General features: G+C 38.3%; 1 protein-coding gene across 1 annotated transcript; it reads left to right on the top strand.

Annotated features, from left to right (window-relative positions):
- Positions 1 to 108: 108 nt before the first annotated feature.
- KICS2 (KICSTOR subunit 2) lies at positions 109 to 27,519 on the top strand. The gene is made up of 3 exons (XM_036894933.2): positions 109 to 355; positions 5,010 to 5,295; positions 26,088 to 27,519. The coding sequence occupies exons 1-3, from the start codon at positions 121 to 123 to the stop codon at positions 26,902 to 26,904; spliced, it is 1,338 nt and encodes a 445-aa protein (XP_036750828.2). The 5' UTR covers positions 109 to 120; the 3' UTR covers positions 26,905 to 27,519.
- Positions 27,520 to 27,781: the final 262 nt, after the last annotated feature.

Below are 27,781 nucleotides of genomic sequence, written 5' to 3'. Positions count from 1 at the left end.
CGTTCACGAACCCGCCGCTTGCGGCGGCCACGCGCACGCACGCTTGCGCGCACGTTCCCTGGGAACCCGGAAGTGCGAGGGAGAGGAGAGCCACGTGGGTGGAGCTCGAGCGCAGCTCGCATGGGGGAGTCTATCCCGCTGGCTGCCCCGGTCCCGGTGGAACAGGCGGTGCTGGAGACGTTCTTCTCTCACCTGGGTATCTTCTCTTACGACAAGGCCAAGGACAATGTGGAGAAGGAACGAGAGGCCAACAAGAGCGCGGGGGGCAGCTGGCTGTCGCTACTGGCGGCCTTGGCCCACCTGGCCGCGGCCGAGAAGGTCTATCACAGCCTCACCTACCTGGGGCAGAAACTAGGTACCTCCGCCCCGCCCTGTGCCCCTTAAGAAGGAAGGAAGGGGGTGTAGTCCCCGATCGGCAGTAGCTTGGGTTCCCTGTCTCTGTCATTCCTAGCAGCAGGCTCAACTCGGCACTGGCAGCTCTCCTCCCACCGTTACCCTTCCTTCCCTCCGCTTCCACGAGCCCCGCCCACCGGCCTCCGCTGCTGATAGATTGGCCGGCAGGGTGGCTGCTCTTTGCAAGGCTGTGCCCCAAATCGATGGGTGTATCAATTTGTCCAGTGCATGGATTGATGTCCTATGAGAAGTTAGGCAAATTATGTCCTCGCTCTTATAAACAGTGACACTGCGGCCAGAGTAGCAAAACTTGGCGATACAACGTAGAGTTAATGAACTGTTGTCTGGCCTCTTAAGGTTAAGGCCCCGGAGAGTTAACAGATGGAGTTCTACTCCCTCCTCATAGGCCCTCAGTAAATAATTAATGAAGAAATAAATGAATACTGGACAGGAAAAGCAAGAAATATGCCTAACGCTAGCAAGAAGGGACTTCCGGGGGAAAATGGTAAACACTCTTACTATCCCATGATAAATCTTGCCTCTGAAAATAAAGCGAAGAGCCGATTCTACTGATTTTCACTAGTAGAAACAAATAGTATGAACAAATCAGAAAGAAATAATGTGAAAGCCAAGGGCTATGCATACAAATTATTAGCACCTATAATTGCCAATAATAAATAGGAATCCCATAACGTTGAGGGCTGTTTTAGTACTTTGGCCTATTTTAGACCCTTTAATTATCAAGCACAGGGTCTGGTATGAATGAAGGACACACACAATATAGAATAGAAATGTAAAACGAGTGTAGATTCCATTTTAACTTTTCCCGTTTATTGCCTGAAGGAGACCATGTACATCTTGCTTTCAGTAAGCACTCAGGGCCAGGCTTCTGAGATCTTAACTTATGCCTCAGCTATTAAAATACTAACTTGTTAGTGTGTTGACCTACTGGCAAAAACTGGTTAGATAGATTGACCTTGTGCATTTTTTGCTCCCCTGTTTACAGTAGCACTTCTCACAAGTTAGCAGTTGCTGCACACTGGCAAATTGTGTACATGCAGTTGTGTGGGTAGGCAACAGCCCAAACCAGAGTATCTGTCAAAGACAGTAATATAGATTATCTTTGTATCCATGTAATTTATAAGAAATTTGAACATATGTTGTAATTTATATATACTATGTATATTTATGCAAATGGGAGGATTATGGCTGTAAAATTTAAGGGTAATTTTCTGGCAATTTTGTTTTTAGGTTTCCCCACCTTATGAAGAATGGTGATTGGCCCCAGTGCCATGATTTTTTTTTTTAGCTCATCTATGAGAATTTTGATGAGACCTGGGGACTTATTTCCCATAAAAATATGTAATACAATTTTGCATAAAATCTAAGAGGGTTCAACCTGGATTACCTAAAGGCTATTAATGGATTCCAGAGTTAAATCTGCTACTCTAGTTTAAGTTGTGTGTTCCTGATTTTAGCCAGTTCCAGAACTGGCTGCCCTGTGTTTAAGAATATGTGAAAGATGTCCCTGACTTGAGTTTTGTGAAATGGTCCTAATTATGCAAAGTGACTAATTCTGCATGGACCTCAGCTTACACTGATGAAGCTGAGGGCTACACCTTGAAATTGACCCATAGAGCAATTTACACTGTGAAACATGCCCAGGCACTGCTGAGGCTCCCAGGTGAACTGTCACGTCTGAGTAAATGGTCTGAAAATGGCATGTCTAATGCCTCATAACTTATTCATATGTTCAGTAAATGTAGGTTCCAGATTAAACATTTTAACTTTAGAAATATCTTGCAGTGTTTTGATGCTCGAATGTTTGTGATATCAATGTGCTTACAATAGGACTTCATGATTTTTGATTGACTCATTACCTGAAAAACTTGGGGAAAATTTTTGTGTTGCCCTTTAAAGTTCCATATTCTTCAACTGTTGTGCTAATTAAAACGTTTCTATGGTTTTCTAAAAAAAACTCACTGTTTATGTATATTTTTTAAACATTTAAAACATGGCTCAAAGAAAGTCTTTTTGACCTCATTCTTGTGACCAGTGTTTATGGGAGGCCTGAGCAGTGAATCCTGATTATAGATGCAAGTGTGGCCCTTGGACACAGACAAGACAAAGGACAGACCGGACAAGGAGCCGCTGTTCCTGTGTTGGCTCAGGTCTGAAAAACTTTTGAGTGGAGCCTTCATCTGGGAGCTTTCTGTTTCCTTTGAGGGGAGAATATACCTGTTTGGGGAGAGATCAGTGTTAAATACTCTGATTCAGTGCCTATGGAGGATTTTCGGTCATACTTTTCTCTCCTTTGTTTCATTACTGGACAGTTGCTGGAATTTAGCATGGTTGAAAATGAGTTAACTTAAGAGCTCATGTTTAAAAGTTATTAGCAAGAAGTCACAATAAAATATTCACCTAGGTGTTTTGCATGCTTTAACATACTTATTTAAAATTCTATGTGAGATAGACTGTTGAAATCTTTTAAAAAATGAGCATTCATAAATAGAACCTTCTGAAAGTAATTCAAAATAATGGTATTTTATAAATTCAAAAAAAACTGAAAGAGAAGGAAGTCTGGTGTCTCTTGATTCTTTCTGTCCCAGCATGAAGGAGAGCCACTCCCCATTGGATAATCCTAACCAGGGTAGTCAACAAATAGGATTGTACTTCTGAGAACTCTGAGAAAAGGGAGACCTGCTTCAAAGAAATGTGTTGGTGGTCTCTCCCTTCCTTGTACTGTCATTTTACTTGGTTTCACATAATAGTGATTGATGTTTATTGATAAGCTTTTAAAGGTGTTCTTTGTATTTATGTGGTGTTGCTACACTCCCAGATAAGGGTAATCTGATGAAGAAAGGTATCCCTTTTTCATTTGGAGTTAAAATTTTCACCAGGGCCACTCTGTTTTAACAGTGTAAGTGAGTACATGGTTGAGGTCACCTGCCTGTCAAACAGACAGCTAGCTAGTCCTTTTACTTGAAGCTCCCAATTTACCAGTTGCAGAAATTCAATTATGTAGTATTGAGAGTTGTATTATATCAGTTATAAATGGAAGGAAAAGGAATTATTGTTACTGAATATGTGCTTTGCTCCACACATTACATAACAACTGTTATTTCATTTAGTCTTTGTATCAGCTCTATTACTGGTTTCACATTAAAAACAACTAAGACTCAAAGTGGCTAAGTCAATTTGCACATCACACAGCTTGGAAATTTGGAAGCTGGGATTTGAAACAGTCTGTCAAACTTCCAGAGCTTCCAGAGATTTTTGTACTAGACCTGGACATGGAGGTCTGTTTATTCCATACCATTACTTTACAAAATCTGCAAAGCTAGACTGAACGTGGGCAAGGAAGGCAGGCAAATGCACCAGGGTACAGTCCTGTATGGGATGTTGATGTCTGCTTCAGTCCACCTGTACCATATGGTTTCTGCTATTATTAGGAGAAATGATGTGAATGCCAGTCAATTTGTTTAGGCAATGTGCTGGAGAAAACACTTTTTAAGCATTAGGAGTTTGTGTGTGGAATCCATAGTAAATAGAGTGACCTACTGTCTAGATTTGCCCAGGGCTGAGGGGGTTCCTAAGACCAAGACTAAGGACTTACGAAGGAGTCAGACTTTTCAGTGCTAAAACCTGGAAAGTCATGAGTAAACGGGGACAAGGTGTTCTTCATAGTAGTAAGGGATATAGGATTCATTTCTTGAATCATGAACTGGGCAATGAACTAAAAACAATACTGTGGTATGTTTCATTAAGAATAAGAATATATTTTACAAATGCCTTGACAAAAAATGTTCACTCCTAATTGATATGTTTAGGATAGCAATACATTCATTCATTAAAGCATTCTGGTATATATAATGGAAAATTTAAACTTTCACCCATCTCTGGGATTTTTGTATTCCTAGCAATTACTGTTTAAATCTGCCCTGTTCATTTCACTTTCCTAATGTCTTGCCTCTGACCCTTTGCTAGGGTGCAGGATTGCTTCAGAAAACATCTTTGAAGCTATAGTGTTAACCTCATCAAGAGTACTGAGATTTCCTTTTCCTCCCAGCATCCCAGTGGTCTGTGTTCCTGTGTAAGGGATATATATGTGTGTGTTTTCTATTTTCTGGTATGGCTTAAAAGAGAAGATTCAAAGGAAAATGAAACTGTAAAGCAGAAGTAAAACTTTCTGATTTACCAGGGTAACAACAGTGTTTCATAATTGGGTGTTCTCTTTTGTTTTATATGTATTTTTGTGGAAGGAGGGCTTTTTAGATCCAGGTCAATGTCATTTTCCAGGTTAACTTTCCTCTGAAATAAATATGAATTCAAAAAAACTGAAGTGGGCCGGGGGAGAACTGGTACATGGGTAAGGAAATCATACATAGGACCGCTGCTGCACTAATGAGCTGTACCAGGCATCCATTTAACTTACTCCTCAGTGAAGTAATGAATCATAAAATACCTAAATCCCCATCACAGAAGTCAGAGAATAGGACAGATGAAACTCACGGAGCTCAGCAGTTTCAGGCTCTTGCCTTTGGGTGCTGGGAGGTGTTTTGTGATTTTGGACTCTCCTCCTCACCTGTCATGTGCTTGTGTCATTTGCCTCCCAGGGGGCCAGTCTTTCTTCAGCAGGAAGGATTCCATCCGCACCATCTATACTTCTCTGCAAAATGAGCTAAAGAAGGTGGTGGCTGGCCGTGGTGCCCTGGGCGCGGCTGCTCCTCATGTAGAAGAACTCCTTTCCCACCTGTCAGAGCAACTCTGCTTCTTCGTTCAGGCTCGGATGGAGATTGCAGACTTCTATGAGAAGATGTACACCCTCAGCCCACAGAAGTTCATTAATGCTGAAGAACTTGTTGGCCTTTTGGACACCATCCTAAAGAAATACAGCTCCAGGTCAGTGTAGGTGAGGAGGGAGGGTGTGACGGAGCATGGCAGCCTCTCAGTCCCACACAGACTGTCAGTTTTTCCATGCACTTTTATGAAAATCTATGATGAAATCACTTTGAAGGAGAAATAGCTCTATTACATTTTGTACATATTAGTTAATCAGCAGTTATCTATTAGACACATTCTTTGACCTAAGATGACACCATGCTGGATGGATACTTCTCTAAGCAATAGTGAAAGACCAAGAATGGAGTAATCCTTAATGTATTGCAACTGATTCTGCTGCTTATCAAAGAGTTCACACAACAAGGGAATTGTATATAAAATAATGTGACTTTTAAACAAACCACTATTCAAATAAATGTCCCTTTCCAAATAATCACCTTGGTGAGTTATACACTTGTTCTTCTGATGAAGCCATTACTTAACATGTTGGAAATGCACTAATAATTGCTTTCAGTGCCTGTGGCATAGTTTGGTTTAGTTTTAAATTTCCTTAGTGGAGTCAGGCATCTATACTCTGGAAGAGGGCATATTTATTTTTGTTTTTGATGGTCAAAAGTCATTTGTGACCCATTTATTCTTTTTAAAAAGATGATGATCAGTTGGAAAACTTATTTGAAGGAAATTTCTACTTATAAAGAAATAAGACTGTAATGTATTGCTCACTGCCTGGCCCAAAAAGCAACACCAGAAGAATCTGAGAAGCATTGTGAACATCACTGATGCACCTGAGCCAGTGTTACTTTTGGGTCACTGGAGCTGGCATAGTGCCTTGCACATAGTAGATGCTCAGTAATTTTATGATGGACTGAATGGAAAGTGAAAAACTTTGCAGGATACACTCCTTTGGATATATGAGTTCAGATACATTTGCTTAAAGAAGAAGGGAGATATGTTAATTTAGAGTCCCAAATGAAGGATAATACTTATCTGAGTGACAGACTAGGGGAAGGAGGCAAAGTAAGGAGATTTTTGAAAAAGACTTCATGAAGGATGTAGAATCTAAGATGATTTTTAAGGGCAGGCAGGATTTTGAAAGCAAAGGAAGGAAAGAAGGGAGCAGGTGCTTTCAGACTTGAAGGTGATTTTGGAATACTTACAGGGGGTTTTTGGTACTTGCTGTTCTCACTTCCTGAAATGCTCTTGTCCTAGCGGTCAACTTATCATTTAGTCTTGGTTCAAATGGCAGAGTCTTCTTTCATTATCCTCCCAAAACTATCACTCAGCCATTATCCTGTTTGCCTTCTTTATTTTCTTCACAGCCCTTATTGCCATCTGAAATTACTGTTATTCTCTCAGGATGTTTTTTCTTTTCTCACAACTAAAATGTGAGCTTGCTTCTGTGTCTTCAGCACCTAGACCAGAGCCTAGCACCTAGTAGGTGCTTAATAGATGTTTGTTGAATCAATGAAGTGAATAGTTGGTAAACAGTGAGCAACCATGAAATGCTCTTGAAAAGAGAGTGTCATGTTCTCATCTTTATCTTGGACTGATTACTGGGGCACTGGTGTGTGGGATGGGATGGTAAAAGAACTGGTTACAGGAGGAAAGCTTAGTTTAGCAGACTATTATGGTAATCAGATAGGTGGTAGTAGGACCTCATGGTTGCAAGACAGCAGGAAGGGAGACGATGATAAGAAAAGTCTACGGGTCTTTGCAACAGGATGGTGGGATTAGTAATAAAAGGTTTCTGTCAATTGGAGGTTCTGCATTCCAATGGTAATGTCATTTACAGGATTAAGAAGAGGGGCTGGCTTAGCAGGAAGGTAGCCAGCAAAATTTGGGGCAAGTTGAGCTTGAATTGTTAGCAGATTTTCAAGTAGAGATTCAGAAGGCAGTTGGTAGGGGTCTAGAGCTCAGATGAAAAGCCAGAAACAGAGAAAACAATTGGAGGTCATCTGTATAGAGAAGTAGACTTAAAATAGTTTTTGTTTCAGAACTAAAATATCAACATTTCTTTAATAAAGAAATAGTTGAATTTTAAGCTTGCAGAAAAGGGAGGCAATATTTACACACAGCTATTTTGAAGGAAACTAGAACATATCAAGCAACTTCTGTGTGCTAAACACTATGAAGACCCTTTTATGTGTTACCTGATTTGAGGTGTAGGTGTAGATATTACTCCTGTCACGGTGTCTCAGAGAAGTTAAGCACACCGTGGTCATGCAGCTTATCTCTGAACCCACCTCTCTGTGACCCCAGAGCCCATATGCCATGTTCATTGTTGCTAATATCAAATTTTGAGATGCTTCTTATATAATCCAGATAAATATTTATCTCTGTTGATCATTTTGCAAGTCAGTACATAAGATCGGTTCTTATTTACTGAATGAATAGTAAGACTATAAAGTAATAGTCTTCTGTCATAGTAAGAAAGAAGATATCATGAGCACTTACTAAATTCCCCTGTAAGGAGTAAGAGTTGTATATTACATAAAATCATGTAATGTTCATGTTCTGTCTGAGCACAAGATAGTGGTTAATACAGTATTATGTTGTTATTCTTTTATAAAGTTTTCCCCTAATTTTTTATTTTGAAATTTTTAATCCTATAGAAAAGCTGCAAAAATAGTATGAGCATAGAGTTACAATATGCAATTCCACTCCTAGGTTTCTATTAAAGAAAAATGAAAACACATGTCCATATGTAAAAACTTATACATATATGATCATAGCAACATTATTGACAATAGCCAAAAGGAGGAAACAACCCAAATGCCCATCAGCTGGTAGATGAATGGATAAATACTGTCGTATATCCATATAATGGGAGATTATTCAGCAATGAAAAGGAAGTACTGATACATGCCACAACATGAATGAGCCTTGAGAAATTATGCTACAAGAAACCAGTCACAAAAGATCACATATGGTATCATTCCATTTATATGAAATGTACAGGATATACAAAGTCATAGATACAGGATACACATTACAAATTTATAGATACAGAAAATGATTGCCAAGGGTTGGTGTTGAAGGGAGAATGGGAGTGACTGCTAAGGGTATTAGTTCTTCTGCCGGGGTCACGAGACTGTTCTAAAATTAGATAGTGGTGAAGGTTGTCCAATTCTGAATATATTAAACCACTAAATTATTTTTGTTTTCTTTTGGTATCATTAATCTACAATTACATGTTTACTAGACTCCCCCCATCACCAAGTCCCCCCCACAAACCCCATTACAGTCACTGTCCATCAGCGTAGTAAGATGCTGTAGAGTCACTACTTGTCTTCTCTGTGTTGCACATCCCTCCCCGTGCCCCCTCCCACATTATACATGCTAATCATAATACCCCCTTTCTTTCCCCCCCCCTTATCCCTCCCTTCCCACCCATCCTCCCCAGTCCCTTTCCCTTTGGTAACTGTTAGTCCATTCTTGGGTTCTGTGAGTCTGCTGCTGCTTTTAAACCACTGAATTTTATACTTTAAAAAAGTGCTTTTTATGTATGTGAAGTATCAGTAAAGCTGTTACTAAAAAAAAAGCAATCAAACAACTGTACAACGAACACACAAATATCCCTTACCTGGATTCACTACTATTAAAATTTTGCCACATTTGCTGTATCTCTTTGTGTATAATTTTATTTACCTGAGTTGTTTGGAAGTATAATGTAACATCATGACACTTGATTCCTAAATACTCAGGTTGTATATTCTAAGAATAATATAAAATTATAACATAGTTTTCACACACAGAAAATTTAACACTGATTTTCTACTACCATATGATACACGTCCATATTCAAATTGACCCAATTGTCCCAAAAATGTCTCTGTAGTTATTTTTTTTGTCATCTGTTTTTTACCTTTGTGATATATTGTAGATTTTCTTTTTTAAAAAATTTTAAATAGATAATACATTGACATGATTCAAAATTTATAAAGCACATTTATAAAATACAAAGTACTTTATAAATTTTGAGCTGTGTTAATGTATTACCTATTAAAGAATACATGGTGAAGATGAAAAATAACAGAAAAAAATAAAAACCATATAGAAAAAATATATTAAAGAACAGAAATATGTATTAAAGAATATATAGTGAAATATCTATCTCTTGCCCCTGTCCTTTAGTTACTCAACTTCTTTCCTAAGAGGCCATGAATATTAGCAAGTTCTTCCTATCATTCTAGAGAAATAGTCTATGAATTTAAATATATACATTTTTTAAACAAATTTTACATATTTATACATTTTCTATGTTTATAAATAGTCTTTTCTTTCTTTCTCAAATGTGATTAGTGTATGTTTTCTTTTAATAAAATAATTTTTTGAAGACCAAAAAAATGAAAGTATGGTTGGAGATATGATTCTCAAGCAGAAGAGATATCTCGTGTGGTGGTTCCCAAATGTTAATATGAAAGTGCTTTGCTGGACCATTCTGGAAGCTTAAGAGAAATAGCCAAATCTGGATTTGGTGGCCAGAAAACTGTACATTTTAAAAGTTTTCTTTAAATGATACATAGCTACATGAGAAAACTGGATAAATAAGAGAAGGATGCCTACACTGGGCTATATTGGGTACTGAACCTTACCCATGTGTGCATGTGCATATGCATGTGCATATATGTGTGCATCTCAGCTAGGAATGATTATTATTTAACTATTTCCATTTTTATTTTATTAGATTTGTGATCTGTCATCTTTGATTCTTCTTTGAAACATCCCATTTCCCAGGACATTGGGAATTTCTCCCATTTCCCACAAAAGCCTGGATTTCATTCTTGAAGCTCTTAGGGTAGTACTTGACTGAACCTTCATCCTTCTGAGTGGATGCTAATGGAGTCTGATGGAGCTGGGTTGCAGTATCACGTATGGTCAATGTGTGTTTTCATCTACAGTCTCCAACTTTCGCCCATGGTATATTTTCTAGTTAACAGTAATTACTGATCACAGATATATCGTAGCCTGAAAAGTATGTAAATTAGACGCTTTCAGTTAAACAACATAAATTCTTTAGTTAAGAAATTCTGAAAATTTGAAATTCTGTATATTAATTTTCTTTGAGAAGTGGAGTTATTTTAGGTATAAATTAATGTGATTTCCCCTTTGTCAGGATGATGTCCTTTTTTCTATAGACTTCTTTGTTTGTTTGTTTATCATTAATATACAATTACATGAGCAATATTGTGGGTACTAGATTGCCCCCATTATCAAGTCCCCACCACATACCCCATTACAGTCACTGTCCATCAGCGTAGTAAGATGCAACTTGTCTTCTCTGTGCTATACTGCCTTTCCCATGCCCCCCTCCCCCACATTATGTGTGCTAATCATAATGCCCCTTTTCCCTTTATCCCTCCCTTCCCACCCATCCTCCCCAGTCCCTTTCCCTTGGGTAACAGTCCATTCTTGGGTTCTGTGAGTCTGCTGCTGTTTTGTTCCTTCAGTTTTTCCTTTGTTCTTATATTCCACATATGAGTGAAATCATTTGGTACTTGTCTTTCTCTGCCTGGCTTATTTCGCTGAGCATAGTACCCTCTAGCCCCATCCATGTTGTTGCAAATGGTAGGATTTGTTTTCTTCTTATGGCTGAATAATATTCCATTGTGTATATGTACCACACCCTCTTTATCCATTCATCTACTGATGGACACTTAGGTTGCTTCCATTTCTTGGCTATTGTAAACAGTGCTGCGGTAAACATAGGGGTGCATACATCTTTTTCAAACTGGGCTGCTGCATTCTTAAGGTAAATTCCTAGGAGTGGAATTCCTAAGTCAAATGGTATTTCTATTTTGAGCTTTTTGAGGAACTTCCATACTGCTTTCCACAATGGTTGAGCTAATTTACATTCCCACCAGCAGTGTAGGAGGGTTCCCTTTTCTCCACATCCTCACCAACATTTGTGGTTGTTTGTCTTTTGGATGGTGGCCATCCTAACTGGTGTGAGGTGATAATCTCTCTATAGACTTCTTAATTTGGCATCTCTGCTATACACACACATTTTTCATGGTTCCCATGTTCTGGAGAAATCATTCATATTTTGGTATTCTGTTGTATTGAAAGTTAAATCCTTTTCCCAAAGGACCCAATTTATCTTTCGGGGAATGTTTATTTGCCCCAGTATATCTGGTTCATGTCCGAATGCTTATTAAAAAATTGCATAAATCTTTCATCTTTCAAATGATGATTATGTTTTTATATTAAAAAATTAACAAGTGGGATATATATCATGGAGTCAAGCCTCTGGCACTGATTTGAGATGGAGCTGCTGTGTGAGTTTCTGCAATGTCCAGTCTGCTTTCAGAGATGAATTGAAAGCATGTTTTTAAATTTTTTCTTGAAGCCAGTTGTGTTCAGAGCAGAGCCGTGTCAGAGGTTTCCTCTTCTATCAAACTCAATACATGATTAAGCAAATGTAAATTCTTGTGCAAGAATCACAGTCATTAGTGATGCTGCATTTCAAATTGAATAACATTAATCATGTAAGTTTTTATCATGTGCCCTTGAGAAGAAAAAATGTGAATTTAGCTCATACAGGGTCAGGATGTCTACCTATTCCTTGAATACTTTTGAGGAGAGGTAAAACCTGGGTATTTTTCCAAGGAAGCACATCCATGGAATGTTTTTTGATTCTGTGCAATTTGTTTTGGATTTATGTACCTGTTTTATACAGAGGGCACAGAAGAATGCAAACTAATATTTACTCTCCTAAGTCAATAATTTTAAGAAATAATTATTTTAAAGAAGTCAACTATTATTTAGGCATTCTAGACAGTTTAAAATCCCTCAGGTATGGCAGTAATATACCATTAAATGATTTTTATTCTTTAATCATAATTTTATAGCTAGAATTTAAAGAACATTTTTAAAAAATGGGTTACATAAATTTCTCTTTGCATTTTAGGAATCACAGTGTTTTGATCTGTATGCTTCAAATGACAGAATTTTTCACCACAAGCAGAACTGTGATTTATTGCGCTCTATGCCCCTTTTCCTTCAAAAAGATTTATGTTGATAAGACTGTTAATGAAGCAGTTAGTTATGTGTGTAGTTCAATCAGGTTAATTATTGCCTGCTGAAAATTTCATAAGCAAAACCAACAATAGTGCAGTTTCTGTGGGCCACATTCTACTCTAGGCAGTTGACTGGCCTAGATCTTAACAGCAAAGACTGAAGGCCTTCCGTGATCTTGCCCACCTTACCTTTTCCAGATTTATCCAAGGTCCGTCAGATGCCTCAAACTGCACCCAAACTCTTAGTAAAAACGAAACAAGCTTCAAAGAGAAATCTTTGAGGATTTTAAGCATAAGCCAAAAAAACAGTCTTATCAATCTGATGTGTTCCCATAATATTTGCCATTTCCTACCTTGGTTCCTGTTATTTATTTTCTTAGAATGGCCTAAAATTTGTTGGGGGAAATATATCTTTTTCCTCTGCCCTGTAAGTTCTCAGGTGGGGGTCCGTTGACAAAAGATAGATTAACAAAAGAAAAGCATACAAATGTATTTAACTTTTATGTGACATGGGAACCTTCATAAGGAAATGAAGACCCAAGGAAGTCATTAAACCTGTGTTGGTATGGTTGGTTTGATGAGGAGTGGAGGGAGAGTCATGAAAAAATGTGCTAGGATGAAAAGGGTATGAGCTAAGTGCAGTAAACTGGGGGGAACAAGGCCTGTTCATTCAGGTTCCTGCCCCTGTCCCTTCATTTTGGGGGATGAGGCTCCTTTCCTCAAGGTATAGGGAAGGCACCTCTCACTTGAGGGGTTTATGACCTGCTTCAGTGGAGGGTCAGAAAGTCCTTCTGCACATGTCATTTCTCAAAACTAGCTTAATACAGTCACTATGCTAGGATGCCATATTTGGGGATAGTGTGTTCTGGACCCCATCATACCTATCATTTATCAGTTAGCTATTGCCACAATTATTCTGTGTAACAGACCCCCCACAAATTCACACTGATCATCTTGCAGGTCTATGGGGAGTTGACTGATCTGGGCAGGGATTAGCTGGGTGGCTCTGCTTAACACTGTTGGTCTCACTAGACTTGGCCTATTGTCGTGAGTTTTGGGCTTAGTCAGCTTCACATGTGTTAATTCTGAGCCCAAGGTTAGAGGGGAAGCAGCTACCTTAGTGGTGATGGCCCAAGTGCCAAAGAACAAGTCCAGTCACGCTCATTTTAAGCCTACGCTTACATCAGAGCTGTTAACATTCCTCTGGCCAGAGCAAGTCACACAACCCAGTCCACTGTCCAGGAGTGGACTGTAAAAAGTGGGAAAGTACTCTCCACTGGGAATTAGGAGTGGTTAAGAATCCTGGCCAGCAACTGAAGTCTTCAGATAGCTAAATCCTACCTGCTCTTTCAGCTTTATTGCTCAATTCCAATCCTGTAACCTCTCTGGACTATGCAATCCTTCAACCAGAAGGAATTGCTGCTACTTCTAAATTGTTATTTGTATCCCTCATAAAAGATGTGTTACTTCCTACTTATGTCCATTACAAATACCTTCTTCTACCATCCGAGGTTCTATAGGGCAACTTTGGCTAATTCATCTTTACATCTGCAATGTATTTGTGTCTAAAAACTAGTAAACTAATTGTTTTACAAGAGATTACAGATGTTTTTGTGGTTAAATACACTCAAAATTTATCATTTTACCACTTTTCAGTGTATAATTCTGTGCATTCAGTACATTAACATTGTGCTGTAGGTGTATTTTTAACTGGGCATCTGACTTCTCACCTACATGGGACCTGCATAATTCTTTTGGAAGGAGCTCCTAAATGAAGATTTATGAAGGAGATAGTGCTCTCTTTTTTTTTTTTTTTTTGCCTTTTTTTAGAGCAGATCTTTCCAAATAGTTGTCAATTAGCTCTGTATTCATACTCCTTCAAGCTTGCTGCCATAAGCTGAGGTGTATATTTTTGGATTACAACAATTTAACAGATTCCCTTATAGTGTGAGTTGTGAATAGGTATGAGGCACAGAGCAGAATGGAAATGGGGAAATGATACATCACAATGCTAACCTCAGAATCTTCGCAGAATAACATTCACATGAATTTTTAGCTCTAATTAAGGATGAAAAATATCTTCAGTATTCACATTCATCCTAATAAAGGTTGAACATTTAAACACGTTTAGTAAATGTTTATGGAAAAGCCTGTTCAGAATTCTATCTGAAGGTTAGTACAGAGAATTCATGTTCTTTCAACATTAGATAGAAATGATCATTTCTGACTGGAAGCAGAAAAATAACTCATTGTTACTTGTGGTAGAATTTTTTCCAGTCTCATACCATTTGCCTCTTGCTACCAGTCTTACTGTGTTCATAGTTTCTTAGCAAATTTTCTTGATACCCATGATTATAGAATTGTGCAATACTTAATGCTCATGAAGTGTCATGGGGTCTAAAGGCCAGGGTACTAGGAGCATTTCTTTTATTTTTATTTTTATTTATTTATTTATTTTGTTATCATTAATCTACAATTACATGAAGAACATTATGTTTACTAGGGTTCCCCCTTCACCAAGTCCCCCCCACAAACCCCATTACAGTCACTGTCCATCAGCGTAGTAAGATGTTGTGGAATCACTACTTGTCTTCTCTGTGTTGCACAGCCCTCCCCATGCCCATCCAACATTATACATGATAATCGTAATACCCCCTTTCTTTTTCCCTGCCCTTATCCTTCCCTTCCCTCCCATTCTCCCCAGTCCCTTTCCCTTTGGTAACTGTCAGTCCATTCTTGGGTTCTGTGATTCTGCTGCTGTTTTGTTCCTTCAGTTTTTCTTTGTTCTTACACTCCACATATGAGTGAAATCATTTGGTATTTGTCTTCCTCCACCTTGCTTATTTCACGGAGCATAATACCCTCTAGCTCCATCCATGTTGTTGCAAATGGTAGGATTTGTTTTCTTCCTATGGCTGAATAATATTCCATTGTGTATATGTACCACATCTTCTTTATCCATTCATCTACTGATGGACACTTAGGTTGCTTCCATTCCTTGGCTATTGTAAATAGTGCTGCGATAAACATAGGGGTGCATCTGTCTTTTTCAAACTGGGCTGCTGCATTCTTTTTTTTTTTTTTTAGATAATTTTTTTATTGAAGGGTAGTTGACACACAGTATTACATTACATTAATTTCAGGTGTACAACATAGTGATTCAACATTTATATACATGACAATTCTAGGTACCAGCTATCACCATACCAAGCTGTTAAAATATCTTGAGTATATTCATTACATCCCGGTTACTTATTATTTTACCATTGGAAGTGTATACTTTTTTTTTTTTTTTTTTTTTGTGAGGGCATCTCTCATATTTATTGATCAAATGGTTGTTAACAACAATAAAATTCTGTATAGGGGAGTCAATGCTCAATGCACAATCATTAATCCACGCCAAGCCTAATTTTCGTCAGTCTCCAATCTTCTGAGGCATAACAAACAAGTTCTTACATGGAGAACAAATTCTTACACAGTGAATAAGTTCTTACATGGTGAACAGTACAAGGGCAACCATCACAGAAACCTTCGGTTTTGCTCATGCATTATGAACTATAAACAGTTCAAATATGAATACTCATTTGATTTATATGTGGATACCACATTTCTCTCTTTATTATTATTATTTGTAATAAAATGCTGAAGTGGTAGATAGATACAAGATAAAGGTAGAAAACATAGTTTAGTGTTGTAAGAGAGCAAATGTAGATGATCAAGTGTGTGCCTGTAGACTATGTGTTAATCCAAGCTAGACAAGGGCAATAAAACGTCCACGTATGCAGAAGAATTCTCTCAGAACGGGGGGATGAGGTTCTAAGCCTCACCTCTGTTGATCCCCAATTTCTCACCTGATGACCCCCCTGCAACTGTGCCTGTCTTAGGTTGTTCCTCCCTTGAGGAATCTTACCCGTCTCTGGCTAACCAGTCATCTTCCGGGGCCATACAGGGAAATGTAAAGTTGGTAAGTGAGAGGGAAACCTTATTGTTTGAAATGGTTAGCTTTTTATTTCTTTGCATATTTATGCCCTGTAGCTTCTATGCCCAGCATTTGTCTTGAGGTATCTTTACCACTTCGAAGAATTATGATACTCGGTAAATTTGATATGAGGCACGAATTCTATTTAAGGGTTGTAATTAGGAAGGAAGAAGAAAAGCTATGGAAGTAGCAGGAGGCAGAAAACCTGGGAAGATTCATTATTTCTTTGACATATCTTCTTGTAGAGTAACTTCAGCATGTATAGATTTTAAGCTACTACTTAAATTGTGCACACACATTAACATAATAGGAGTATAGTTACATAACCAAAGCATACCTGTAATTACCAGCCATCTCCAGTGAAACCAAGAAAACCGTTAGGCACCTTAGGCATTTGTGAAAACTTATCTATGATATGGTGGATATTGTCCAACTGAACTTGAACAGTCTGAGACAAATCAGACAAATTAAAACAACCCATTCCTGGGAATGTTCACATCCCTTATGTTCTTTTAACAGTAAATAGTCTGTAGTTGTAAGATTTTGGAGTGGTACAATTTGCACTTCTCCTAATTGTTGATTGAGTTCCAACAGTATAGATCCAGCCAAATTTGTTGTTTTACTGTATGCACAGGGCAGCTTAGATATCTCCTTCCTCATTCCCAGGGCAAGTCCAGGATGGTGGGATGAGTGCATCTATACCTGTAGCAGTGCGTGGATCTTTGTTGGGGTTTTTTGATGATAATCTTCTGGCATGAGTCTTCCAGAGAGTGCTGATGTTGGAAGTTCTTTTTCATATCGTATCTTAGTTCATTTTCGGGGTAGCCCAATTAGGCTTTGATCCTCTGTATAAACACAAACAGACCCTACACTTTTATATGCCCTTTATACTCTTGTGTAGAACTCATTGGAGGTTACCACACAGGAACTGCCCTTTTTTTTTTTTTAATCTTGGTATCACTAATCTACACTTACATGATGAATATTATGTTTACTAGGCTCCCCCCTATACCAGGTCCCCCCTATAAACCCCTTTACAGTCACTGTCCATCAGCATAGCAAAATGTTGTACAATCCCTACTTGCCTTCTCTGTGTTGTACAGCTCTCACTTTTCTCCTATCCCCCCATGCATGCTAATCTTAATACCCCCCTACATCTATCCCCCCTTATCCCTCCCTACCCACCCATCCTCCCCAGTCCCTTTCCCTTTGGTACCTGTTAGTCCATTCTTGAGTTCTGTGATTCTGCTGCTGTTTTGTTCCTTCAGTTTTTCCTTTGTTCTTATATTCCACAGATAAGTGAAATCATTTGGTATTTCTCTTTCTCTGCTTGGCTTGTTTCACTGAGCATAATACCCTCCAGCTCCATCCATGTTGCTGCAAATGGTGGGATTTGCCCTTTTCTTATGGCTGAGTAGTATTCCATTGTGTATATGTACCACCTCTTCTTTATCCATTCATCTATCGATGGACATTTAGGTTGCTTCCAATTCTTGGCTATTGTAAATAGTGCTGCGATAAACATAGGGGTCCATTGGTCTTTCTCATACCTGACTGCTGCATTCTTAGGGTAAATTCCTAGGAGTGCAATTCCTGAGTCAAATGGTAGGTCTGTTTTGAGCATTTTGATGTACCTCCATACTGCTTTCCACAATGGCTGAACTAACTTACATTCCCACCAGCAGTGTAGGAGGGTTCCCCTTTCTCCACAGCCTCGCCAACATTTGTTGTTGTTTGTCTTTTGGATGGCAGCCATCCTTACTGGTGTGAGGTGATACCTCATTGTAGTTTTAATTTGCATTTCTCTGATAATTAGCGATGTGGAGCATCTTTTCATGTGTCTGTTGGCCATCTGTATTTCTTTTTTGGAGAACTGTCTGTTCAGTTCCTCTGCCCATTTTTTAATTGGGTTATTTGTTTTTTGTTTGTTGAGGCATGTGAGCTCTTTATATATTCTGGACGTCAAGCCTTTATCGGATGTGTCATTTTCAAATATATTCTCCCATACTGTAGGGTTCCTTTTTGTTCTATTGATGGTGTCTTTTGCTGTACAGAAGCTTTTCAGTTTAATATAGTCCCACTTATTCATTTTTGCTGTTGTCTTCCTTGCCCGGGGAGATATGTTCAAGAAGAGGTCACTCATGTTTATGTCTAAGAGGTTTTGCCTATGTTTTCTTCCAAGAGTTTAATGGTTTCATGACTTACATTCAGGTCTTTGATCCATTTTGAGTTTACTTTTGTATATGGGGTTAGACAATGGTCCAGTTTCATTCTCCTACATGTAGCTGTCCAGTTTTGCCAGCACCACCTGTTGAAGAGACTGTCATTTCGCCATTGTATGTCCATGGCTCCTTTATCAAATATTAATTGACCATATATGTCTGGGTTAATGTCTGGATTCTCTAGTCTGTTCCATTGGTCTGTGGCTCTGCTCTTGTGCCAGCACCAAATTGTCTTGATTACTATGGCTTTATAGTAGAGCTTGAAGTTGGGGAGTGAGATTCCCCCTACTTTATTCTTCTTTCTCAGGATTGCTTTGGCTATTCGGGGTCTTTGGTGCTTCCATATGAATTTTTGAATTATTTGTTCCAGTTCATTGAAGAATGTTGCTGGTAGTTTAATAGGGATTGCATCAAATCTGTATATTGCTTTGGGCAGGATGGCCATTTTGACGATATTAATTCTTCCTAGCCACGAGCATGGGATGAGTTTCCATCTGTTAGTGTCCCCTTTAATTTCTCTTAAGAGTGACTTGCCATTTTCAGAGTATAAGTCTTTCACTTCCTTGGATAGGTTTATTCCTAGGTATTTTTTTTTTTTTTGATGCAATTGTGAATGGAGTTGTTTTCCTGATTTCTCTTTCTGTTGGTTCATTGTTAGTGTATAGGAAAGCCACAGATTTCTGTGTGTTGATTTTGTATCCTGCAACTTTGCTATATTCCGATATCAGTTCTAGTAGTTTTGGGGTGGAGTCTTTAGGGTTTTTTATGTACAGTATCATGTCATCTGCAAATAGTGACAGTTTAACTTCTTCTTTACCAATCTGGATTCCTTGTATTTCTTTATTTTGTCTGATTGCCGTGGCTAGGACCTCCAGTACTATGTTAAATAACAGTGGAGAGAGTGGGCATCCCTGTCTAGTTCCCGATCTCAGAGGAAATGCTTTCAGCTTCTCGCTGTTCAATATAATGTTGGCTGTGGGTTTATCATAGATGGCCTTTATTATGTTGAGGTACTTGCCCTCTATTCCCATTTTGCTGAGAGTTTTTATCATGAATGGATGTTGAACTCTGTCAAATGCTTTTTCAGCGTCTATGGAGATGATCATGTGGTTTTTGTCTTTCTTTTTGTTGATGTGGTGGATGATGTTGATGGGCTTTCGAATGTTGTACCATCCTTGCATCCCTGGGATGAATCCCACTTGTTCATGGTGTATGATCCTTTTGATGTATTTTTTAATTCGGTTTGCTAATATTCTGTTGAGTATTTTTGCATCTAGTTCATCAGGGATATTCGTCTGTAGTTTTCTTTTTTGGTGGGGTCTTTGCCTGGTTTTGGTATTAGGGTGATGTTAGCTTCATAGAATGAGTTTGGGAGTATCCCCTCCTCCTCTATTTTTTGGAAAACTTTAAGGAGAATGGGTATTATGTCTTCCCTGTATGTCTGATAAAATTCGGAGGTAAATCCATCTGGCCCGGGGGTTTTTGTTCTTTGGTAGTTTTTTGATTACCGCTTCAATTTCGTTGCTGGTAATTGGTCTGTTTAGATTTTCTGTTTCTTTCTGGGTCAGTCGTGGAAGGTTGTATTTTTCTAGGAAGTTGTCCATTTCTCCTAGGTTTTCCAACTTGTTAGCATATAGGTTTTCATAGTATTCTCTAATAATTCTTTGTATTTCTGTAGGGTCCGTCGTGATTTTTCCTTTCTCGTTTCTGATACTGTTGATTTGTGTTGACTCTCTTTTCTTCTTAGTAAGTCTGGCTAGAGGCTTATCTATTTTGTTTATTTTCTCGAAGAACCAGCTCTTGGTTTCATTGATTTTTGCTATTGTTTTATTCTTCTCAATCTTACTTATTTCTTCTCTGATCTTTATTATGTCCCTCCTTCTGCTGACCTTAGGCCTCATTTGTTCTTCTTTTTCCAATTTCGATAATTGTGACATTAGATCATTCATTTGAGATTGTTCTTCCTTTTTTAAATATGCTTGGATTGCTATATACTTTCCTCTTAAGACTGCTTTTGCTGCGTCCCACAGAAGTTGGGGCTTAGTGTTGTTGTTGTCATTTGTTTCCATATATTGCTGGATCTCCATTTTGATTTGGTCATTGATCCATTGATTATTTAGGAGCGTGTTGTTAAGCCTCCATGTGTTTGTGAGCCTCTTTGCTTTCTTTGTACAGTTTATTTCTAGTTTTATGCCTTTGTGGTCTGAAAAGTTGGTTGGTAGGATTTCAATCTTTTGGAATTTTCTGAGGCTCTTTTTGTGGCCTAGTATGTGGTCTATTCTGGAGAATGTTCCATGTGCACTTGAGAAGAATGTATATCCTGTTGCTTTCGGATGTAGAGTTCTATAGATGTCTATTAGGTCCATCTGCTCTACTGTGTTGTTCAGTGCTTCCGTGTCCTTACTTATTTTCTGCCCAGCGGATCTATCCTTTGGAGTGAGTGGTGTGTTGAAGTCTCCTAGAATGAATGCATTGCAGTCTATTTCCCCCTTTAGTTCTGTTAGTATTTGTTTCACATATGCTGGTGCTCCTGTGTTGGGTGCATATATATTTAGAATGGTTATATCCTCTTGTTGGACTGAGCCCTTTATCATTATGTAGTGTCCTTCTTTATCTCGTTACTTTCTTTGTTTTGAAGTCTATTTTGTCTGATATTAGTACTGCAACCCCTGCTTTCTTCTTGCTGTTGTTTGCTTGAAATATGTTTTTCCATCCCTTGACTTTTAGTCTGTACATGTCTTTGGGTTTGAGGTGAGTTTCTTGTAAGCAGCATATAGATGGATCTTGCTTTTTTATCCATTCTATTACTCTTTGTCTTTTGATTGGTGCATTCAGTCCATTAACATTTAGGGTGACTATTGAAAGATATGTACTTATTGCCATTGCAGGCTTTAAATTTGTGGTGACCAAAGGTTCAAGGTTAGCCTCTTTAGTATCTTACTGCCTAACTTAGCTCGCTTATTGAGCTGTTATATACACTGTCTGGAGATTCTTTTCTTCTCTCCCTTCTTATTCCTCCTCCTCGATTCTTCATATGTTGGGTGTTTTGTCCTGTGCTCTTTCTAGGAGCGCTTCCATCTAGAGCAGTCCCTGTAAGATGTTCTGTAGAGGTGGTTTGTGGAAAGCAAATTCCCTCAGCTTTTGTTTGTCTGGGAATTGTTTAATCCCACCGTCATATTTGAATGATAGTCGTGCTGGATACAGTATCCTTGGTTCAAGGCCCTTCTGTTTCATTGTATTAAATATATCATTGGGCTGCTGCATTCTTAGGGTAAATTCCAGAAGTGGAATTCCTGGGTCAAATGGTATGTCTATTTTGAGCTTTTTTTTTTTTTTTGAGAGGGCACCTCTCATATTTATTGATCAAATGGTTGTTAACAACAATTAAATTCTGTATAGGGGACTCAATGCACAATCATTAATCAACCCCAAGCCTAACTCTCAACAGTCCCCAATCTTCTGAAGCATAACGAACAAGTTCTTACATAGTGAATAAGTTCTTAAATGGTGAACACTGCAAGGGCAGTCCTATCACAGAAACTTTCGGTTTTGATCACGCATCATGAACTATAAACAATCAAATCAGATATGATTATTCATTTGATTTTTATACTTGATTTAAATGTGAATCCCACATTTCTCCCTTATTTTTTTTTAATAAAATGCTGAAGTGGTAGGTAGATGCAAGATAAAGATAGAAAGCATAATTTAGTGCTGTAAGAAGGCAAATGTAGATGATCAGGTCTGTGCCTATAGACTAAGTATTAATCCAAGCTAGACAAGGGCAACAAAACATCCATGGATGCAGAAGATTTCTCTCAAAACAGGGGGGCTGAGGTTCTAAGCCTCACCTCTGTTGATCCCCAATTTCTCACCTGATGGCCCCACTGTGAGAGTGCTTGTCTTAGGTTGTTCCTCCCTTGAGGACTCTTACCCATCTCTGGCTAACCAGCCGTCTTCCGGGGCCATACAGGGAAATGTAAAGTTGGTAAATGAGAGAGAAGCAATATTCTTTGAAAAAGTTAGCTTTTTACTTCTTTTCAGATTTATGTCCTGTGACTTCTATGCCCAGCACTTGTCTTGAGGTATCTTTACCACTTGGAAGAATTATGGTACTTGGTAATTTTCAATATGACGCACGAATTCTACTAAAGGGCTGTAATTAGGAAGGAAGAAGAAAAACTATAGAAGTAGCAGATGGAAGAGAACATGAGAAGATTGATTATTTCTTTGACATAACTTCTTGTAGAGTAACATAATATTTTGAGCTTTTTGCGGAACCTCCATACTGCTTTCCACAATGGTTGAACTAATTTACATTCCCACCAGCAGTGTAGGAGGGTTCCCCTTTCTCCACAACCTTGCCAGCTTTTGTTGTTGTTTGTCTTTTGGATGGTAGCCATCCTTACTGGTGTGAGGTGGTATCTCATTGTGGTTTTAATTTGCATTTCTCTGATAACTAGCGATGTGGAGCATCTTTTCATGTGTCTGTTGGCCATCTGAATTTCTTCTTTGGAGAACTGTCTGTTCAGTTCCTCTGCCCATTTTTTAATTGGATTATTCACTTTTTGTTTGTTGAGATGCATGAGCTCTTTATATATTTTGGATGTCAAGCCTTTATTGGATCTATCATTTATGAATATATTCTCCCATACTGTAGGATACCTTTTTATTCTATTGATGGTGTCCTTTGCTGTACAGAAGCTTTTCAGCTTGATATAGTCTCACTTGTTCACTTTTGCTTTTGTTTTCCTTGCCCGGGGAGATATGTTCATGAAGAAGTCGCTCATGTTTATGTCCATGAGATTTTTGCCTATGTTTTTTTCTAAGAGTTTTATGGTTTCATGACTTACATTCAGGTCTTTGATCCATTTTGAATTTACTTTTGTGTATGGGGTTAGACAGTGATCCAGTTTCATTCTGTTACATGTAGCTGTCCAGTTTTGCCAGCACCAACTGTTGAAGAGACTGTCATTTCCCCATTGTATGTCCATGGCTCCTTTATCGTATATTAATTGACCATATATGTTTGGGTTAATGTCTGGAGTCTCTATTCTGTTCCACTGGTCTGTGGCTCTGTTCTTGTGCCAGTACCAAATTGTCTTGATTACTATGGCTTTGTAGTAGAGCTTGAAGTTGGGGAGCGAGATCCCCCCCCCAACTTTATTCTTCCTTCTCAGGATTGCTTTGGCTATTTGGGGTCTTTGGTGTTTCTATATGAATTTTTAGGAGCATTTCTTACAGTTCAAAGATTGAGACATTTTGTAGTGTGTGTATGTATGTATTAGATTTTCTTAATGTTTAAAGAGTCCAAATTAATTAAGTACATGAGCTAGAGGATTTGAGATTGAGTTTCTTTCTAATTGAATATAGTATTATACTAGACCTTCCACCAATGTTTTAAATTCCCTATCTTGGAGGTTGTTGAGGGTAAAATGCCAGTAATAAAAAAAAAAATGTGTGACTGTCATGTGAATAATTACATCCTATTTACCACATAATAGTCAGTTTCTATTTTATAATATCCAACCTCGTATGGGCTCTCTTAATCATAATCCTCTTAATTAGTGTTTAAATTGATTTTTAAAAAATCTAGATACACTCACAATGTATTGTATATTTTGCTAATTGCTCAACTGATAACCAGCATTTTATCTTCAACCGAGGCCAAAAGAAAGCTATGTGAGCCCATTCTGTCTCATTGGCAGTAAAGCAATTAAACTGTGAGGGCTCAGGCCTTTAAATCATTTCCCATAGTGCCTGGAGCATAAAAAATACTCAGTAATTCTAGGGCTTGCCCATACCCTTAAAATGGGGTCACTAGCCAAGATGATTCCTGCAACCTTTGCAGATGCTTTAGACCTTTAGGAAGAATCTAAGGGCTTGAGGTAGACTTCTTGAAAAGGAGGATGCACTAGGCCATGGAGGCAGACACTGAAACTCCGTGGGCAATTCTCAGAAGAAAAAGACTGAGCAAGAAAGCTCTAAGGGGTCCATGCAGAAAGGAATCTCCACAGCCTTTCCATTGCTACAGAACTTCATTTAGATCATAAACAATAGAATCAGTGTGGCAGAAACCAGGACTCCCATCTTAATATAGTAGGTTACCACATTACTGAACTTCTAGCCGTATGTTCTAGATATAAAAGAGTGAAGGAAGTAGGCAGCTTTTATTTCCCCTCAGGGAGGAACTCAAAGCATGAGTGACCATATGTTCCAGTTTGATAATATATGCTTGAACTACTACAAGGGAAGACGGGTATTAAGAAACTAGGGGATATAATTGGGAGACCTGACCTAGTCTAGGGGGTGGATAGAGAAGACATTTCTAAGGAAGTGTCTCTGAAAAGGAGATGTGAAGTATCAGAAAGGACTAATGAAAAAGGCTCATGCTCTCACTTGCCTCAGAGTCTTTCCTTACCCTTTTTCCTTCTGTCGGGAAGGGAGGATAGTCCCACATCCTGGCCCCTGCCCCCTCAATATTACTGTTACAAGTGAAGTAGAAAAATGTTTTATAAACAGCAGATAGCAGATCATGAGTCATAAAATTCATTTAGTGAGTAGTAATCCAATTAAATACATATGTATATATATAATATTAAATATCAAGAGTACATTGTGCATAGTAACAGTAAATCTGAAATTTAAAAATCTTAAATATAAATATATAAAATTCTTATGTATGTGTGTGTATATACTTAGTTCACAATACAAAGTTTATTTCTTATTATAGATTGTGGTCAAAAAAATTTCAAAACATTTTGTCTAGAACAAGTAGAAATGAAATCATATCATTACCTTAACCTTCTTTATGATAACACTGCATTTCTAATAAACGTCTGTAGAAAGGGGATGATGGGAATGTGGTTGAAACTTATAAGGGACCAAAGTATTCAAAGCCTGTAAGCCTTTTTAAGGATTTCAGATTTTATCCTAAGATAAATGGAAAGTGATTGACATAATAAATATTTTGTATTTAACATTTTTTTTTTAACTGTGATTAAATAGGAGGGGAATTTAGGAACTAGGACTGAATAAGGACTTTCTGGTAAATGTTCTATTCCTTTAATAAACATTTACTGATTACATTCAGATATAGGTTTATGGTCTGTATTCTCATCTACCAAATAGGTTTAATAATACCTTATTGGAATTACTGTGAACATTAAATAACTTTGTATGTTATACACACACACACACACACAAACACACACATTTGAGAGAGGTTTTAGTGACCTTATCTTTATCTCCACCTCTTAAGGACCACATCTTGAAAAGAGGATGCCGTGTTTTGATGATAATGTTAATTATACAAGTCTGAGAATAAATAAAATAAGAAAGAATTATAGCTAAGTTAATTTCCCTGTATTTGGAAAGAAGGTAGCCACTACTCATTTTTTTAAACATCAGGCTGCTTCCGCAGGAGAACATGAAGCTGACATAATTCTGGAATGGTGAAGTCATGTCAGAGTGACATTTTAAATAAATCAACATGGAATCCTTCCATCTTTCCTTCCCCTGCCCCCAAATGAAATATTTTCTGACCACATTGGTTTTTTTTTTTGAGGGTAGAAAATGCCAACGTGGAGTAACATTTCCACTTATTTCTATTAATTTCGCTTTCCCGTTTAGATTTCACCACCCCATCCTCAGTCCTTTGGAGAGTAGTTTCCAGCTGGAAGTCGATGTCCTGAGTCATCTCCTGAAGGCCCAGGCTCAGGTCTCGGATTGGAAGTTCCTCCCATCTCTGGTTAACTTACACAGTGCTCACACCAAGCTGCAGACTTGGGGTCAGATCTTTGAAAAGCAGCGGGAGACCAAAAAACATCTGTTTGGAGGGCAGTCTCAGAAGGCCGTTCAGCCCCCACACCTTTTCCTTTGGCTGATGAAACTCAAAAACATGCTTCTTGCCAAATTTAGCTTTTACTTTCACGAGGCACTGAGCCGACAAACAACTGCCTCAGAAATGAAAACGTTAACTGCAAAAGCCAACCCAGACTTCTTTGGAAAGATTTCCAGCTTCATCAGGAAATACGACGCTGCCAACGTGTCCTTAATCTTTGACAACCAAGGTTCTGAGAGCTTTCAGGGTCATGGCTATCACCATCCCCATTCCTACAGAGAGGCCCCGAAGGGTGTGGACCAGTACCCAGCCGTGGTGTCTCTGCCCAGTGACAGGCCTGTCATGCACTGGCCCAATGTTATCATGATCATGACGGACCGCACATCCGACCTGAACAGCTTGGAGAAAGTGGTCCATTTCTATGATGACAAAGTTCAGAGCACCTACTTCCTAACCCGCCCAGAACCTCACTTTACCATTGTCGTCATTTTCGAGTCAAAGAAATCCGAAAGAGACTCCCACTTTATTTCCTTCCTCAATGAACTCTCACTTGCCCTTAAGAACCCCAAAGTTTTCACAAGCCTGAAACCTGGATCCAAAGGTTAGGAAGTGATTTGCGTGACGGTTTTCAAGACTGGAAATTATGTTCTTAATTGCTCTAATGATCTACAGTGATCTGTGATTAGAGTTTACATCTATTCATGCCTCTTTCTGAGCTAAATTAAAGACAGATACTACTTAATTGTGTTGCAAATATTGTAAGCAATTAAGGCCAATTGAATTAAGTACCCAAAAGGTAACCTAGAAAGCGATCATGGCTACTGTGTGTCTTTATGGTACAGCAAAGTACTTCAGTATTTTCTCCTGTATTCCTGAATTTCATGTAGACTGAATAGTTATGGGCCTTTGATTTTTCTTTCCAGATGTTTTATATTCTAAACATTGTGTTCTAATGCAATTCCAAACGCCCTCTCCATTCCTCTCCTTCCAAGATAAGTAATTGGGATAAGATATTAAATGGCCTTTTTAGAATCAAGGACTGTATGTTTTCTATCTCATAAATTAACAAATTAATATGAAATTATTCATTTTGTTTTTCCAATCAACAAATAAGTATTTCTGATGCCAAAAGTAGGGTCTTCGTGAGAAATTTCTTAACAGTTACTGAAATTTAAGGTGAATGAGAATGGTAATAAAACATCAGGTTTTAACAGTTCAGAAGACTCTTGTGGCTTCTTTAACAGCCAAGGGTTCTGTTGGTGTGATCCACACACTTAACCACATTTGTTTTCACCCTTATAAAACTTGAACTGGTCACTCTGTTTTTCAAGTCAGTATAAGCCCTTAGGTGGGGTTCTTCATTCTTCAGCATATTACCTGCTTGGCTTCCTGTTTATCACCTGTCTGCTGAAATACACGTTCATGTTTCGCTCCACTCCCTGATTATTTTTAGGCTGAAAAAGCATGCAGTCTTAGTTTCTCA

Source organism: Manis pentadactyla, chromosome 10 (assembly GCF_030020395.1).
Source record: "Manis pentadactyla isolate mManPen7 chromosome 10, mManPen7.hap1, whole genome shotgun sequence".
NCBI classification, from domain to species: Eukaryota; Metazoa; Chordata; class Mammalia; order Pholidota; family Manidae; genus Manis; species Manis pentadactyla.
Note: the sequence above shows the minus strand (reverse complement) of the source record. Positions and strands in the feature narration are given on the sequence as shown.